The sequence below is a fragment of the Archocentrus centrarchus genome, chromosome 19 (genome assembly GCF_007364275.1).
Source record: "Archocentrus centrarchus isolate MPI-CPG fArcCen1 chromosome 19, fArcCen1, whole genome shotgun sequence".
NCBI classification, from domain to species: Eukaryota; Metazoa; Chordata; class Actinopteri; order Cichliformes; family Cichlidae; genus Archocentrus; species Archocentrus centrarchus.
This window is the reverse complement of record NC_044364.1, coordinates 30,825,517-30,843,775: the sequence shown is the minus strand read 5'-3', so window position 1 is coordinate 30,843,775 and position 18,259 is coordinate 30,825,517. Positions and strand designations below refer to the sequence as shown.

General features: G+C 39.8%; 1 protein-coding gene across 4 annotated transcripts; it reads left to right on the top strand.

Moving 5' to 3' along the window:
* The first annotated feature begins 966 nt into the window (after positions 1–966).
* Positions 967–9,844, top strand: LOC115798864 (uncharacterized). 4 transcript variants are annotated; one of them, XM_030755856.1, is made up of 8 exons: positions 971–1,126; positions 1,943–1,976; positions 3,332–3,408; positions 4,562–4,667; positions 4,776–5,759; positions 6,441–6,593; positions 7,383–7,475; positions 8,758–9,843. In XM_030755856.1, exons 5-8 carry the CDS (start codon positions 4,776–4,778, stop codon positions 9,076–9,078), a joined length of 1,551 nt encoding a protein of 516 aa, XP_030611716.1. In that variant the 5' UTR covers positions 971–1,126; positions 1,943–1,976; positions 3,332–3,408; positions 4,562–4,667; the 3' UTR covers positions 9,079–9,843. The 4 variants fall into 4 exon arrangements, with proteins under 4 accessions (XP_030611713.1, XP_030611716.1, XP_030611715.1 ...); XM_030755853.1 differs by lacking the exon at positions 4,562–4,667 and having other exon boundaries at positions 967–1,126; positions 8,758–9,844; XM_030755855.1 differs by lacking the exons at positions 971–1,126; positions 4,562–4,667 and adding an exon at positions 1,147–1,447 and having other exon boundaries at positions 8,758–9,844.
* The last annotated feature ends 8,415 nt before the right edge of the window (positions 9,845–18,259 follow it).

The following is an 18,259-nucleotide window of genomic DNA, read 5'->3' as shown; positions in this document are numbered from 1 at the left end:
AACATTTAATGTTCCTGTTCCACAGCCTGATAAAGCAGACACAGAAATTGTTTAATTAATTAGATTAACAGGTATTCTTGGTGTGTGCTCTGTTTCCAGCACTGTCAACGAGACTCAGCAGCAGATCAGAATCAAGTAGAACAAAATTTTATAAATTTTTTTAAACCACCAGATTAATACACACATATTCCTGTGACAAGGCGACATGCAGTTTGTGCTTCATTCAGGGTTTTAGTAGGTAAGCTGCACATATAAACTGTGCTTTAGACATGCTTTAAAAAAATAAATTAAAAACTGTGAAATCGTGGTGCTTCCGGCCAATTAGAAACTGAAATTGTGAACATAACCTGCTCCTGACAGTTTGAGTTTTTATTCTCTCGCTGCAGACTCGATCGAGAGTAAAGATTAAAAACAATTCAATCAAAGACAGTCTGCTACAAATTTGATGACAGTCATCTCAGAGGGTTATTACATTCAAACATTTTGCATAATTCATGTTTGAGGTATGTTTTCAGTTTCAGTAAAATAATTAAACACAGTGAATAGGCTGAATTTATTATTTGATAACTAATTACAGCAGTGCAGGAAAGAGGGGGCGGAGCCAAGAGTGGCCTGCATGAGAGGAGCGCTGTTTGCTTTCTGATGAACGGGAGCAATGCTTTTAACTTACAGGAGACAAACACACTAAAACATCAATCCTGTCATGCTAGCATCAATCCGATACCGATACCAGCATTCTAAAAATACTATCAATATTTGGATCGATCCGCCCACCACTACCCAACACCACCTCATCACCTCTGTTCCCTCCACCTATGTGTCCATTGAAGTCTGCTCAAGTCACCAATCTCTCCTCCCGGGAACACTCTCTACACTCTTAACCCAGATATTAATTGTAATTAAACGTTTTAGTAATCATTACTTATTCTTTCGTGTTTGGTAAAAATGTTGTCCCATTACTAAATCAAATTAGTTAACTGTACTTTTCTACACAAATATAGAGTGTAATGAACTTGTTAAGCAGAGATTACTAAAGATATTATGTTTTTGAAGTGAAGGGGCGGGGCATATTCAAACTCAGTCCTGCTGCAACATGCACCGTGGCAAGTTCAACGACTCCTGACTGGTAAGTGTGAAGAATAACTATTTTAAATAATTCTAGCTATTTCTTTGCTTAAAAGATAGCTGAGTTCCATGTGCAGATATAACTGAAAATTATAGTTACAGCCTACCGCCACCATTATCGACACTTTGGTAAAGTGAGGGGTTTTGGAATCGAAGTTAAATATCGCGAGTGGAGTGGCGAGCGCGAATGTTAGCATTGGCTTAGTGTTAGCATACTGACGAGTCTCAGTTTATAACGGACAGTTACTTTAGGAGAGATGTACTTTGCTGAAATAAACCTTTATTACACCAAGTTTAAGCCGAGTGTATCCTGTCTCTGAGGGTAATTTTTTTTAATCGAAAAAGCCGCTCCAGTAGTGTCAAGACAGCTAAATGCTATCGTTAGCTTAGCGTTTCACATCGTTCGTAACAGCATGTGCTTGTGTTAACCTAGTCCACGTTTTTTTTCTATACGGTTTCGTATGTACTGAAATGTAATGGTCGGACACAAAGGTTGAAATCTTGTATGACTAAAGAGCTGAAGCTGAGGTTATCGCCAGTTCTTCTTCTCCACCTCTGATCTCCAGACTCTTAAAATACAGAACTGACAACAAGTTAGAAACGTTATTAAACCTGTCAATTGTCTGCAGACAGAAGGGTAAGCCTAACTCATTTGGCAATATTTTAACTCTAATGTGAAATGGGAAAACAAAATTTTCAGGCTGAGAACAGAAATTTCAAAGGGAGACAGTATTTCAAAGTACCATATTTCCTTGATCACTGATGACATGGTTGTGGACAAGTGTGCTAAAATTTTTATTATTTTTTGTTCTTACAGGTCCGTGTGAAGATGCAGTGGAAGTGCAAATACTGTGAGTTTACATCAGAGAAAAGGGGTTACCTCTTAAAACATTACAGGCTAAAACATGGAAGCTACACCAGAACTGTACCATTTCCTTGCTTACACCAAGAGTGTTTATGCACATTTAAGTCCATCAGTGCACTTAGGGTCCACTTATCCAAAATTCACCAGAAAGACCAAGATGCACAACTGTGTGAAACACTGACCTTTCACTGTCAGTCCTGTGATTTTTCTGCTGCTTGCACAGAGGCAGTTTTTATCACTCACTTGCGGAGTACACATTTAAAAGTTAATCACAGAGTCCACTGTCCATATAATGGGTGTAACTTTCATACTACTGTGTACTCCACATTCAATGCACACAGAAGTAAACAGCACAGAACAGGCAATTGGAAGATGTTCAAACCAGAAATAGTGTCTGGTAGTGAAACCAATGAAGTGGCAGAAGAGGAACATGGGCCCCCAAACAACACTGTTGATTTAGAAGGCAGCGAAGAGTCCAGCAATGAAGAGCATCATGATCTTGGGAAACAGTTGGAGCACAACCTAGCTGCTCTTTTTTAAAGATGCAAACCATCCTCCACATTCCACAAAGTTCTATCGATGAAGTTATACAACAGCTCCTACATTTAAGTGAACTGTCCCAACCACTGCTGCACAATTCAGTCAAGGACATTTTGAAGCTACACACAGATGTAGATGATTCAACTGTGAAACAGGTAGTCAGGGCTGCCTCAGAGAGCAATATCATACTAAAGTATTGTGGCAAGGGTGGCTCCTTATCAACCTCTAAAAGGAGAGCAGCATATGTAAACAAAAACTTTGATGTGGTTATGCCAGTTGAGTACTTTATTGCCAGGGAAAAGAAATCTAGTGCTGTATATGTTCCTATAAATGCCATGTTACAGAAAATGTTGAACAGGGCAGACATTTTAGATAAAGCTCTTCCAGTACAAAAACATGTGCCACATGAGTACAGTACATACAGAGATGGTTTGTACTGTAAAGGAAATGGCCTCCTTAACAGCGAGGAATTCAGAATCGCTGTTGGACTTTACACAGATGATTTTGAAGTGTCCAATCCATTAGGGACATCTAAGAAGAAACATAAAATGAGTGCAGTGTATTGGGTGCTTGCCAATGTGCCATCAAAATATAGGTCCACACTCCAGTCCATTCAACTTGCTCTTTTATGTAAAGCCTCTGATGTAAAAGAATATGGCTATGCTAAATTTCTTCATCCTCTGATCCAGGATCTGGTTTCTTTGGAGCAAGATGGCCTATATGTTGAGAAGTTGGGAGCATGTGTCAAAGGCACAGTGTTGTATGTGGCTGCTGATAACTTGGCTGCTCATTCTTTTGCAGGATTCTTTGAGAGCTTTGGAGTGGACAAGTTCTGCAGGTTCTGCATGGCAACGAGGAGTGAGATCCAAGACAAGGAGGTAAGCTCGGGCTCTTTTGAACCCCGAACTGCAGACATTCACAACAAACAGGTACAGGAGGTACAGCAGGATCCCACTTTGGCAAAACAGTATGGTGTAAAGGGACGATGTGTACTAACTGACAGTCTGGAGCACTTTCATGTTGCTCGTGGCTATCCCCCTGACATCCTACACGACCTTTTTGAAGGGGTTGTTCCTGTTGAGTTATCACTCTGCATTTCAGAACTGATTTCTAAGAAATATTTCACATTAGAAACACTGAACCATGCTATCAAATCTTTTGCATATGCTTTTCATGACAAAACTGACCAGCCTCAGCCTATTGCCCAAGGCTTCTCTACCAAAGGGACCATAGGTGGAAATGGCCATGAGAACTGGGCTCTAATCAGGTTGCTCCCACTTCTCATTGGCCATAAAGTGCCTGAAGGGGACGATGCCTGGAACGTTCTGATGCTCCTTAAAGATATTGTTGAATTGGCTGTAGCAACAAGGCACACTGAAGAGTCTATACATTTCTTTGACTGCAAAGTGTCAGAACACAGAGAACTGTTGCAAACTACATTCCCAAATTTCAAATTGCGTCCAAAACACCACTTCATTGAGCATTATCCTGAGATGATTAAGGCATTTGGCCCACTGTCAGATGTCTGGACAATGCGTTTCGAGGGAAAACATAAATTCTTCAAGCGGGTCATTCGTAATGCACACAACTTCAGACATGTGGCACTTACACTGGCTGTAAAGCATCAGAAAATGATGGCTTACTGTTTGGACACAAGTTCGTTTTTCAAGCCCTCAGTTGAGCTGGACAAAGTTACCACAGCACTGATCACATCTTTCCCCGAGAATGTCCAACAAGTTTTCTGCAAGAGAGTACCCCAGCTTACAAAGGTTCTGGTTGCATCATCAGTCTCTGTAGATGGAATTAGATATTGTGCTGATATGATACTCTCTGTCGGTTCATGTTCAGGCCTCCCAAATTTCAAACAGATCAAGCAGATTGTGGCAATAAACACAGAGATCTTGTTTGTGTGCAATACAATGACGGCATGGTACCATGAACATTTCAGATCATTTGAACTCTGTGGCAGCGCAAATCCCTCTTTGTGTGTGGTGGAACTAAAAGAGCTGAATGATGTTTTCCCTCTGTCAGCATACAGATTTGGAGAAAATTCAGCAGTGACACTCACTCGCTATATTCTGTGTTGAGAAACCACAAGTGTTGTCAGTACTAGCATTGCTCTGGATAGAGTCTAAATGTAAGCCTAATTGGTAATTTTGTATCTTTTTTGATAAGCCATATGTTAAACTGAATATCTATGTCTTTGTGTATATATTTCTAATAAGCTATTTTTTTTATTTCCAAGATGGCAGCACACCAGAAGATGACCTTGAGAGTAATTTTCACAGAGACAGATATAAGAAAGGTTGTTCTGAATACAAGACCTACTACAGTGGAGGATTTGATAGGCAAGCTTAAAGAATCACTGGGACTTAATTTCAACTTCAGTCTCCAGTACCAAGATCCTGAATTCAATTATGAAGTGTGCAATCTGACAGATATCGAAGATCTTCCTGAAAAACCAACAGTCAAGGTCATCCCTCTACTTGAGTTGGTATCTGTCTCAACATCTGAAGAAATTTTGAGTGGCACACCCAGTGTAGCAGATACAGAGATCCTCTCTACATCCTCGCAGGAGCGACAGAAACAGTGGCCAGATTGTTTTGATATCCCAGATTTTTCTGTTGATGTAGCATATAGACTTAGGCAAGCAGATCTTCAGTTTCTTCGTGATGGTACGCACCTGAAAGTAACAAAAGAGCTGAAACATGAGATTCTTGAAAGATTGGCAGAGAGCATGTATAGTTACACAGCATACCCAAATAATGCTCAGTTCGAAAGTGTTGCACAAGCCCTCATAAGCAAGCACCCCTCTCTCCAGGAGCGAGGCTCAACCAGTCGCTGTAGCGGCTGGAAAAATAGTCTAAAATTTAAAATGGCTAATTACAGAACAAAGCGCAGAAGATCAGGGTGCCTTGATGTAGCAGTAAATGCAGGGAAACGAGGAGGGCATTCAACTGAAGGAGAACCAGCCAACAAGAACATCAAGAAGGCAAAGAAAGGCGAGATCAACTTCTTACCCAACTTTCCAGACGGATTTAATCAGGTAGCCCTTGAGGGTGCCCGCAAAGACTTGGTTAATGAAATGCAGAAGAGAACACCAAATGGACAGCTTGTAAAAGAGAAGATGGATCTGACGTTTGCATTGAGAAGAAAAGAGGTGGTGGAGTCAGAACCTGCCGTATGTGAGATGGTGGAACGTTGGCCTGCTCTTTTCACAGAAGATCAGGTTAGTTCATTCATGAATAAAATAATGAGAACTTTTTTTTTTAAATATGTGTCTGTGTTTCTCTTAGGAAACTGCCTTTATAAAACCTAAAAATATTTATCTGTTAGCCATTCCCACTGTCAGCAAAAAAAAAAGTAATTTTACCATGCAGGACATGGTAGTTGCTATCTACAGCTGCCTTTATCTTTTTTTGGTAAGGAATATTGTATATTGAGTTGGTCGTTATTGTGAAATCAACACCCTGATGCAGAACTCTGATTTCAGATTATTCTGAAGAGGTTTATCATCTATTAATTCCCTATTCACGGTACGCTATCCTGCTTATTAAAAGGTTACTTGCCAACAAAAATATATAATTTGACACAAAATATTAATAGTCTGTTTATATGTAGCAATGGTCTGCTACACAAAAGTAACACAATACTACAAACAATCAGGGCAGTAGAAAAGCAACTCCTGTGTTGTGTGCGGTACAAAGTTTTTGTTAAAGAAGTTTGACTAGAATAACTGAAATATCCCCAAATTTAAAGTGTTAAGTGAGTGAGTTGAAGGGGGCTTTGTGTTTTACAGCTGACCATGTCCACACCTGTGCAATTTTTATTGCTGTCCTCACTCTGGTGCTTCCACCTTCAGTTATTAGCTGTAAAGATGTAATATTGGAGCATTTTCTGTATTTTGCAGGTATGCATGGAGTTCAACAGGATTGTTGGCAAGAATCTCAAACAGGAATTCTATGAGAGCATTGATCGGCACAGTCCTCGTCTTATCGAGATTTTTCGATCCAAGAGAGGGAACATTGGCCAAATGTTGACACAGCTTTCCCAACAAACAAAGGTTGGTCCTATTAATCACTTGCATTGTGTGCAACAGCTCATGTAATGACTTGGCTTTAAGTCCAACTGTATTTATTTTCATGCTTCACATAGATTGTTGAAATGATTAAAAGATTTTGAATTTAGGGATGGAAAAACAAGGCTGAGTTTCTGAACTTCACTTAAACTTTCAGAGAACTTCAGTAAAACCTGCTAGTTCTTCTCAGTGTTAAGGGTGTTACTGTCTCAGTGGGTTAATTAACCATGAGCCATGTATTTCTTAAATTTTAGGGAATGTGCCTTCAAAAGTCCTTGATTACCATTAGGGATGCACTGATATTAAAATGTGGGATGATATCGATACCCGATATTAATATTGCTGTTATGGCAGATAACTGATAATGTATACAATATATATATTTCACTACCCTTTCGACACCTTGGAAAAAACAAAACAATCCCACAGCTGACATTGATTCTCTGCTTCAGATGAACTCCTCACAATCTTGCGCTGCATTGCTGTCACATGACCAAACAAATACCACATGACCAACCTCCTCCCCTGCCCGTCCGGAATCAAATGACAAGAAGATGGAAATAGATATGGGTTGTTAATATTGGCCCAGTTTTGTTTATCGGACCAATACTCACATGTTAACAAATGACTAATATTGGCTGATACCGATGTTAATGCCGATATATTGTACATTCGTAATAACGATGCTTAAGAAGATGTGGGGACTTTATATTTTTTGATACAATCAATTGTGCTTAGTTACTTGCTTATTTTTGTCATTTTACTGCCCAAAAGACTGCAGAGCCAACTGATATTCGAACACTGGTGCTCAGAGGACTTCCTGTTATCCTTGGTGACAACCCCACAGACTTCTACAAACCAGCCTTTGTAAGTAATTTTACTTAAAGACTACCTAAAGGAACAATAACAACTCAATCTTGAATTTTCACTCTTATACACGGTTCTCATGGGTCTTTGAAATACTTTAAATTCTTTAATATTTACTTTGCAATAATGTTTTGCAGCTGTGTTGTATGACCTATTTATCCAAAGTCAGTGTATTACTTGAATTAAGTGCCATTTGACACGGCCCCGGTTTGGAGAAGCAGCAGAGGTACTGGTGTAGGAAACTAAGCAATATACTGCTGTGATCAGTGTTTATAACAACATTATTTTAGCCACCTAAAAAATCTAGATCAGTGAAATGTACACTATACACAGAATATTTTCACTGCATTACCTTACTGTCAGTCAGACTTCTGACATAAAATTACTTTTATATAAGTTGTATATAGATTTCTCCTGCCAAACTTCATAGACAAAATCTGTTTACTTTGCTGAACAGAGGAACGGCTCTTCTACTGCTGCCTCAGTCTGTTCGATTGTGTTATTATTTGATTGGTTTGGATTCACTAAAATCACACAGTAGCACACATTTAAGGATCAAGGACATGCTAGACTAACAACTCTTGTGTTCTGTGAGGTAAAATTACTAATTTTTCCTATGGCATTTGGTTGGCATGAAGAGAGTGCTGTAACTTAATTTTCTAGTCAGATAGGTCCGTTGGACAGCAGTTTGAGATGCTGAAAATAGTATGCGTCCACTAAAACTGATATAAATTTTTTGACTTATCTAAAAATACAAGTTGCAGCAGTACATTGCTTATCTACCTACACTGATCCACCTGCTGCTTCTCCAAAGTGGGGAAAGGCTGACCACCATCTACTGTAGGTAAGTATGCTGACCATCTGTAAGCACCTCATGCAACCCACTTTAAAGGGATAGTTTTTTTTTTTTTTTTTTTATATATATATCTTAATTTATATCTTATGCTATGCTGTGTTGGGTTCATGTCAGGATTTGGGCATAGACAGACAGGCGTGGGAAAACAGATGGCAGTTCCAGTGATTGAAGAAAACTTGTGAGCATAGTTTTAAACAATTCAAAGGATAAGGTATTGTTCCACTTAGCACTAGCACATGAAGATGCTGGATAGATGTTCTTTTGTGGAGCTCCAACTCATTCAACATTTACACTAGGAAACTAGGGCTGCATAGCATGATAAAACAGATATGACAGAAATTTCAATTTGATTGTGGAAGTTATTTTTTTTTATCAATTATTGATGGTCACTGAAATATCACTGTTGTGCTCTTGTCATTTATAAAGGACTCAGATGATGATGACTCTTTCCGCAACATTGACATTGGGATCCTCCTTGTTGAACCTGAAGGTGCTGTGCCCTCATCCTCCCTGCATCTCAGTCCAGCCTCACTAAAAATTGTCATTGAGGGAGAAGTGGTGATGGACAACATTCAAGACCTGCCAAAAGCTATGTGTCTTCTCTTTGGACTTGCATATGCAATGCATCTCAGTTACCCCATTTCTATGAAGTTCACGTTCCAGTTCATCCAACAGGTATTTCTTGAGCTGGGCCACGTTGAACTAAAACCAAAGTTACAAACATTGAAAAACCAGCTTGCGATGTAACGAAATGTCTTGTGTGTTGTCAGTGAACAGTCAGGGGGTTGAAAATATACTCAATGCAGATGGAGTTGATAAAGTTGCTCTTATCTAATGCAGTTCAGTGCAGCAGTACTGCCACAACTTTTATTTCTTAAGAAAGTTTGTAATGTTCAGCTTACAGTGTTATAAGAGACATCAGTGTCCAGCCACTTGTACTCTAAAAAACAGGATTTAGAAGTGTATGCTCAGGGCTCCATAGTAATATTTAGTTGATACAGTTAAAGGAAAATTCAGCACTTTTCATGTAAACGTCCAGTTTGTGTTGATGGTAAATGTAGTCATTTGAAGCAGTAAATTCAAAATAATGTAATTCTTCCTCAACAGCAACATTACTGCTTATTTTACAGGTTTTTTCAGTCAATAGCAGCACAGGAATTTATTGCTTCAGTTGATTACATTTACTAACAACACAGACTGTACATTTACATAAAACATGCAAAATCTTCCCTTAAACATAGTTGATCTGTTCATTTTCCAAGTTGGAGATTGTGTCCTATTTTAAGGTGTCCAGTTTTTTCAAAAGGATGCAAATATTTTTGTTGAATGCTGCTGCATTTGTATTCCTTCTCTAAACATGTTAGAATTGAGTTCAAGCACATATGCCTATTTTTACTTGCCTTTTGTATGGCAAACTTTTTTTTGAATGGCTACTGTTTTGATACTTTTTTATACTTCTGAAAAACATGACAAACTACAGTTAAAATTGTCTTTTGCGTAAGTATTCTGCAAAAAATAAAATATTGGAATGTTGAAATGTATTTGATTTATTCTCTTTACAATTTAGTGTTACATTCAATACAACTTGAACATAAAAAGGGTAATAGGAAGAGGGTAAGAGGAAATGTTATTAATTATATTAACAAAATATAAATAGCTTTAAATGTTAAATTGCTTATTTGCTTTACAGTTTAGCTTAAAAGTAATTTTCACTCTTAATCCAAATTAGTTGAGTTTACTAGAAAATCGCGTGGAAACTCGTTGCCTTAAACCATTCTAGTTTTTACACAAAGATGAAACTAAACATGTTTAGCTGTGTTATTTAGAACCTAAGTACAATGTATCAAACATGTTTAGTAGTATTTACTAAAATTGATTAGCTCACATAAATGGGAAGAAATTTATATGAGGTAATCAATTTTAGTAAAGACTACTAAACATATTTAGTTTCATCTTTGTGTAAAAACTAGAATGGTTTAAGGCAACGAGTTTCCACGCGATTTTCTAGTAAACTCAACTAATTTGGGTTAAGAGTGTACTGCCATCACCCAACTTATCTCAGAATTCCTCTTTCTCTTCTAACTGACATCCAACCTGTGGTCCATTCACACTGAAACATTCAACATCACCCCTTCAATTCCCAGCTTCCAAGACATGATCCCATCTGACTCTCTCTTCACCTCCACGACACTATTCACATGTTCTTCCTTCAAGATTACTCCTACTCCGTTTCCCTTTCTTTTCTCTACACCATGGCAGAACAGCTTGAATCCACCTCCAGTGATCCCGGCCTTGCTTCCCTTCCATCTGGTCAGCCAACTCTCTCCCAACTCTCACCTCCACACTCCTGCCTTTCCTTCTAGTCATGATCCTGGCTTTGTGACCCAGTGTTTTCTATTATGGACTTTCTGATTCAGTTATTTATTGTATTTCCGTGATTCTTGTAGTAATTCTGATCATTTACTTGATCCTCAGGCCTTCTTTGTTTTGTTATCGGAGTTCTGTGTGTGGTTCTCAGTTCTGTGTCTCCTGTTTGTGCCAGCCTAACTCACTACATATTTTGGTTTATTTTTGCAGTTTAACTGCAATAAAGCTGAGTTTCTGAGTTTACACTTTGTCTCTGGAGTCTTGCATTTGAGTCCACTCTACCTGCCACACAGCCAACTGTAACACTTCTTTAAGGCTTCCTCCTAACAGGCCTCCCCTCTCTCCTCTTCCCCTGGCTTCAGCCAACAGCAGCTCATTTTCCACCCCCACACTGTTGACCAACATCACTGAAGGCAGTCGTTGTTAATCCAGGCCCTGGTGTGAAAATCTCATTCTTATGCTATCTGTGTGTTTGATTTGGCCAAGATTTTATGCATACTTCCTGATGCAGCCCTCCCCATCTATCCAGGTTTGGGACTGGCACTAAGACTACACTGGTGTTGCCCTTGTGGCTATGTTTATTCCATTAAGGGATTATTCCATTAGTTACTGACCCTAAATTAAGCAATGACCATATATTGATCAGCTGTCACTGCTCAGTAGACAAGATATTGTTTGTTTATGTTAAATTAACAAATAGTATAGAAATATTTTATATTCGGATCTCAATATTCAAATGATTGCTCACTGAAAGGGAGTAAGAATTTTATCAACTTTTATTTTTTTAAGTATTTTTGATAAAGTGCTGCAGCTCTGACTTCACTGTTGACTCACAATGGAATTGGCCGTACTAGCAACCCAGTTTTTTTCTTTCTCAACATTAACTCTTAAAAAAATCATGAATCTTCTAATACAAACAGAAGCAAAATAAACCACATAAAGCATTAGAGGATGTACTGAGTTTACATTTAACCACACATAGAGTGCCTCTGCTGAAAATGGCCTCCCCATGCATGAGCTAAAACCTCAGATCCAGAAGGATATGTGGATCTGAATGAACTTCAAATAAATGTATCAGTGATATTATCAGCCAATATTAGTTATTTGCCATTCTATCTGCATTTATAATGTCCAAAAAGTACAGAAGAGAAGAGAGAAAAATCCGTCAACCATGTGATGAATGTTTGTCCTCCAGAGGTCAGTCTGCAGCGGCCCTGTTAGCAGCACGCCTTTTGAACATCACAAACAACAACCAGAGTTGAGCAGAGCATAAACAAGTAGATAAATAAGCACACAGTACAAATGGCTTCATCCAGACCTGGACTGAGTCAAAAAGTTCATCACTTCCTCGTAGAACCATGCTCCGCCCTGAAATGCAAATCCATTTAGAACTTTTTGAGTAATCCGGTCAAACAGGCAAACATGGATGAACCAAAATAACGGCATAATTTATTTGGAATAACCATGAGTCATTGCACGACAAACCATCTTCAGACTTACAAGAGCTTATGTAGCTGCTGTATGTTCAGCTGCTACAGTTATGTCACACATCGAGGGGTAATGAAGTTACTTCACATTTTTTTAAGTGTTTATACTTTATCTGTGCTTTTATCACACCGTTCTCCTGCGTCTGGCCTATTGCCTCTCTCTCTTTCTGCCTTGACCTTCATATTGCTCCTTAGGCACCCATGACCCCCTGTGATCGGAGAAATCTGGGTGCACAAGAGGACTAGCTGCTATTAATTTTGCCCAGGCAAACTTCACAATAATCCAATGAGACAGCCATTTAATTGCACTAACCCTGAGCCTGCAGCGAGGTTGACTGTCCCAGTGATCGCCTTTCTCAGTGAATACCAAGGAGCCATCTTGCTTTGGCTTCATTAGAGGAGCAAAACAAAAGTGTTGGAGGTTCAGTGTGAGTGTTTTTGTTCTTTTTTTTCTTTTTCTTAGTATTTCTGTCTCAGTCCTCCACAGATGAATCTAATGACATGTCAAGGAAGGTTACCAATAGTCATTTGTGATTTGATGCAGTTTTATGTTTGAAAAGAAACTCTGGAATATTGTTCACTTTCAATAGTGAGTTATAGCTTGCTGAAGGAAGAATTTTTTTACAATAAAGGCTGAGAATTGCATGCCCCAAAGAAATGCAGTGTTAGAGTTGGAGGGGTAAAGGAAATCCATGAAGGTTACTGGGTCAAAGTATCAACTCTCTGGTCTATTTTAGAGAAGACAAACAACCTCGCTGCTACAAAGAACAAATTTTAAAGCATTATCCACAGATAGAGGCTGCCTTCTTTCCATGCACAGAGAATAGAGATCATGGTCAGACCACAAACACATTTAGTCTGTTTATACTCAAATTTAGATAGACACTGAAAGTTTGGACACATAGTTAAAAATTGATGCTTTTGTTCATGTAGCTGTGCTGAGTTCAAACAGAGAGAGCTAACATACTGTGGCCTATTGTGTGCATTCCACCATCCGCTTTCATTTAACCACAGGTTGTGATAGGCCCTGGGCCAGACTATTTTTTTTGGGCTTTAATCACTAAGTCATACTGAGCAAACACACACACACACACACACACACACACACACACACACACACACACACACACACACACACACACACACACACACAGCAATGATAATATCAACAGCATCATTCCATCTTTGGATCAGCACTAGGAAGGAGTAGGAGGGATGCAGTCGGAGGTCAGGGGAACAGACACATTTATTTAAGCTTGTGCTATAAACTCACACCATCTTCATCTAGGATACCACAAGCCCAAAACAGCCTTGCTTAAGTGACATAAAGACTGCTGTAATGTCTACAAGTGTGGAACAAATGTGAGAAGCCCATTAACTGCAGGTCCTCACAGACTGAGTCGGCGGGGTCCCTGTACCAAAGAGGCACACTCATTCATAGAATTCCTCATTCAAAAATCTTTTCCAGTGTACTACTTTGAACATATATCACACACATATTACAGTATGACAGTATATTTCAGTATATAAGTGGTAACTGTTCTGGGTTTTGTGCTTTTGGATTCTGAATTCTCTGGTTATAGTCTGTGAATTTTGCTGTTCTGCGTTCTTTTTTCCTGCTCTCGGTGGAGACGGACGCATTTTTCTCTTCTCCCCAGCCTTCCCTATCTACCCCTGCTTTTTGCTGCTTCGCTGCTCAGAGCATCTCTTCACACATCCCCGAACTGGAAATTAAATTATGGATCTGGTCAGCTGGTCTCTCAACACTACTGATGGCCAAATTCTCATCACGAGGAGATTGGGAGAAGGGGAACCCTCTTTCCTCTGGTCCGACTACACACCCGGCTGGCTATGTTATGGATTCCTGTGGGGATGGAAAATAACGTTCCTGGCTGCACTGTGTGGACGTGGCATATATATTGATACCAGGATTTCTTTTCCTGAATTGGACCTGGGGACACCTGGTACCAGGTCTCCCGCCTGGAGAACTGGTGCCAGGAGAACCACCTCCTGCTCAACGTCAGCAAAACGAAGGAACTGATCGTGGACTTCAGCAGGAAGCAGCAGAGGGACTACCATCCACTTGTCATCAGTGGTGCTGAGGTGGAAAGAGTGGACACTTTCAAATACCTGGGAGTGACCATCTCACAGGACCTGTCCTGGACTCATCACATAAACATCACTGTGAAGAAGGCCAGACAGCGTCTCTACCTCCTCAGGCGGCTGAGAGACTTCAAGCTCCCACTCAAGGTGCTCAGGAACTTTTACACCTGCACCATCGAGAGCATCATGCGTGGGAGCATCACCACCTGGATGGGAAACTGCACCAAGCAGGACTTCATGGCCCTAAAAAGGGTGGTTCGTTCAGCTGAACGTACCATCAGAACCACCCTCCCCAACCTGCAGGACATTTACACCAAGCAGTGCAGGCTGAGGGCCATGAAGATCCTAAAACAGCCCAGCCACCCCGGACACTCTCTCTTCTCCCTGCTCCCATCAGGCCGGCGTTACCGCTGCCTGAGGACTAAGACTGAAAGGTTGAAGAAGAGTTTTTACCCACAAGCCATCCGTCTGCTCAACTCTGAGCCCTAACTGGACCATTATTGCACAATGTAAATATTATAATTTATAAAAGTGTGTATAGTGTATAGTATATAGAGTATAGTGTATAGTGTGAATTACTTTTTTTTATTTTTATTCTTCTTATTTATATGTGTGTGTATATATGGTTGCAGGTACAAAATACATTTCACTGTGCATTTTACTGTGTATAACTGTGCATGTGACAAATAAACACTATCTTATCTTATCTTATCTTATCCGGGCAGCTGTTCAGGCCCTAGTAAGGCTGCCTATGAGGGATGCAGAAACAGTACGAACTCAATCAGACTCAGTAGAGCTGAATCGAAATGGATTGCATCTGGAGGAGTGTTGGAGTGTCTGTTCTGTGTGGCAGAGTAGAACCAAATTCGGATGATTGGACTTCTGAGAGGTAACCAGAAAACTGTAAGTCTGTCAGTAAATAGTTATGACGGCCTGAACCAAAACAATTGCAGTATTTGGAATTTGGCTCCCAGACAGCCTTGGATGCTGTCTGTCTAAATCGCCTCTTGGAGATGTTTGTACACAGATGCTCTTCCCCCCCGCCCTGTGACCTGTATGAACTGGTATCCTGGCAACCAAGGCTGACTGTACCATCTTATCATGAACATCATCATGAACTGCTGGTCTGGAAGCTGTGTGTCCATCACAGTATCCTGCTCGTCTCCGCTGGCAGCCCCTCCCCTACCCACCCTAGTGCTCTCCAGGCTTTAAATGTGCTGCTGCTTTGCTGAGGTGTTTTTTGGAACCTCGTAAGGTGTTCATAATGAACACAGTACCAGATGATTTTTTTTTAACCTACCTATCCCAGTGTATCTCTTTCTGTTTTCCTGCTAAAAGGTAGCGCCGGTAAAATGGCTGCATGACCTCAGACACCTGTTTGTGTTTGTCTCTATGTTTGTATTTCTTGGATGGGTGTTCTGTTAACTGTAATTTCCCCATTGTGGGACTAATAAAGGTATTCGTATTCGTATTCGTATTAGTTTATAGCTGTTAGGTTTTTCTTTATGACTATAATAACAGTATTGCCCATGTGTTCAGTCCTTACTTCTTTTGATATCTGGTCTGCTAGTTTTTAGAGGTACAGTTTAGATTTGATTCCTTGTGTTTTACTTGATTCCTGCCACTCCTGTGTTCTCTCATAGCTTGTTGTCAAGTCTCAGTCCCTGTGTTAAATATTTCCCTGTTTAGTTACTTTCTGTTTCATTTTGACTCTGGTGCCTTAGTTTCAGCTTTACTTTCTATCTGTGATTGATTCTGTTCTCCTGTGGCTCATCTCGCCCAGCTGTATCCAGGTCCCCAAATCAGACCTCTGTATGTGAGACAGTCTTTATAGTCCTGTTTTCTTTATTCAGTGACAGAGCGTCTGTATGTATCTTCCTAGCATGTGTGATTCAGTTATCTATCTCCAGATGGCACATGTTATGATATTGGTCTAACCTTCAGTAAAGGTAGCATTCTGTTTATATTCTGCATTTGGGCCATTAACCTGTTTATTATGACAGGTAATGTTTCAGTGCTGTACAAAAACAGAAACTAGTCACCCATCAGAGCTTCATTTTTGTTTAGCCGCATGTTCTCCTTGAATTGCTGGCTGTCTGAGTGGTGTCCATAAAACGACGTGGGCTTCATAGATAACTGGGAAAGTTTCTGGGGAAAACCTGGTCTTGTTAGGAGAGACGGCATCCATCCCACTTTGGATGGAGCAGCTCTCATTTCTAGAAATCTGGCCAAATTTATTAACCCTCCTCAAACCTGACTACCCAGGGTTGAGATGCCTCTCTGCAGCTTCTCTCCTCCTGCCATCCCCCCAAAACCCCATCCCCACAGAGTCGGTGCCTGCTCCCAGACCACCAAAAAACAAAGCTAAAATCAGCAAAAAACTATTGAAGCATAAAAATTCAAAAACAATAAATAATACAGCTTCATCAACTGCACCAAAAAATAAAACAATTAAATGTGGATTATTAAACATTAGGTCTCTCTCTTCCAAGTCCCTGTTAGTAAATGATTTAATTATAGTGGGTGATTTTAACATCCATGTAGATGCTGAGAATGACAGCCTCAACACTGCATTTAATCTATTGTTAGATTCAATTGGCTTCTCTCAAAATGTAAAGGAGCCCACCCACCACTTTAATCATACTCTGGATCTTGTCCTGACATATGGCATAGAAACTGAAGACCTAACAGTATTCCCTGAAAGCCCCCTCCTGTCTGATCATTTCTTAGTAACATTTACATTTACTTTAATGGATTACACAGCAGTGGGGAATAAGTTTTATTACAGTAGAAGTCTTTCTAAAAGTGCTGTAACTAAGTTTAAGGATCTAATTCTTTCATTATTATGCTCTTCAGTGCCAACACAGTGCAGAGCAGCTACCTACCCCAGGTTTGTTTTCAGCACTGTAGCCAGGCTGACAAAGAGTCAGAGCTCTGTAGAGCCGAGTATTCCTTTCACGTTAACTAGTAGTGACTTCATGGATTTCTTTACAAATAAAATTTTAGACATTAGAGAAAAAATTATTCATAACCATCTCAAAGATTATTCTTCATGTTCAGCTGCTTTCAGCACTGCTGGTATTTGTTTAGAGTCTCTGATTGATCATTGGAGTTAACTTCAATAATTACTTCCTCCAAACCAGCAACATGTTTATTAGATCCCATTCCTACTAGACTGTTCAAAGAAGTCTTTCCATTACCACAGGCTTTTAAGGATTTTCAGATATTCAGATTTTCACAGTACAGAAACAGCATTAGTGAAGGTTACAAACGATCTTCTTACAGCCTCTGACAGTGGACTCATCTCTGTGCTTGTCCTGTTGGACCTCAGTGCAGCGTTGACAATGTTGACCATAACATTTTATTACAGAGATTAGAGCATACTATAGGTATTAAAGGTACTGCACTGCAGTGGTTTGAATCATATTTATCTAATAAACTCCAATTTGTTCATGTAAATGGGGAGTCTTCTTCACACAGGTTAATTATGGAGATCCACAGGGTTCTGTGCTAGGACCAATTTTATTTACATTACACATATTTCGAGTAAGGGAAGCACCTGCTGGACTGCTGAGGATTATGACCTTTTTTGGGTGCCAGGGGTGGGATTGCAGGAGGTGGGGTTGGGGTTGATGCCTTGTTGGCTCTGTCTTAGTTCCCCTGGTCTCCTACTGCACTCAATAAAAGGAAATGTCACTGTTGTCCACTATAAAACATAGTATTATGTTTTGATTACTCAAAGACCATGAGTTATTTGCATCAACTTAAGTTAGTTGTATTGTTTGAAAGTAAAAATGTGCAATGTCAGGTTTACTTGGCTAGGTTAAGTTTTCCCAACTCAACTCTGTAAAGTAAAAATTACATAAAATGGAAAGCATTTCATTAATAGAGTGGTTTGTCCATTTTGGGACACCGTATATCCTCTTTAATCTCGCTTGTTCACAGTCACATGATTATCCCGCTTGTCATAA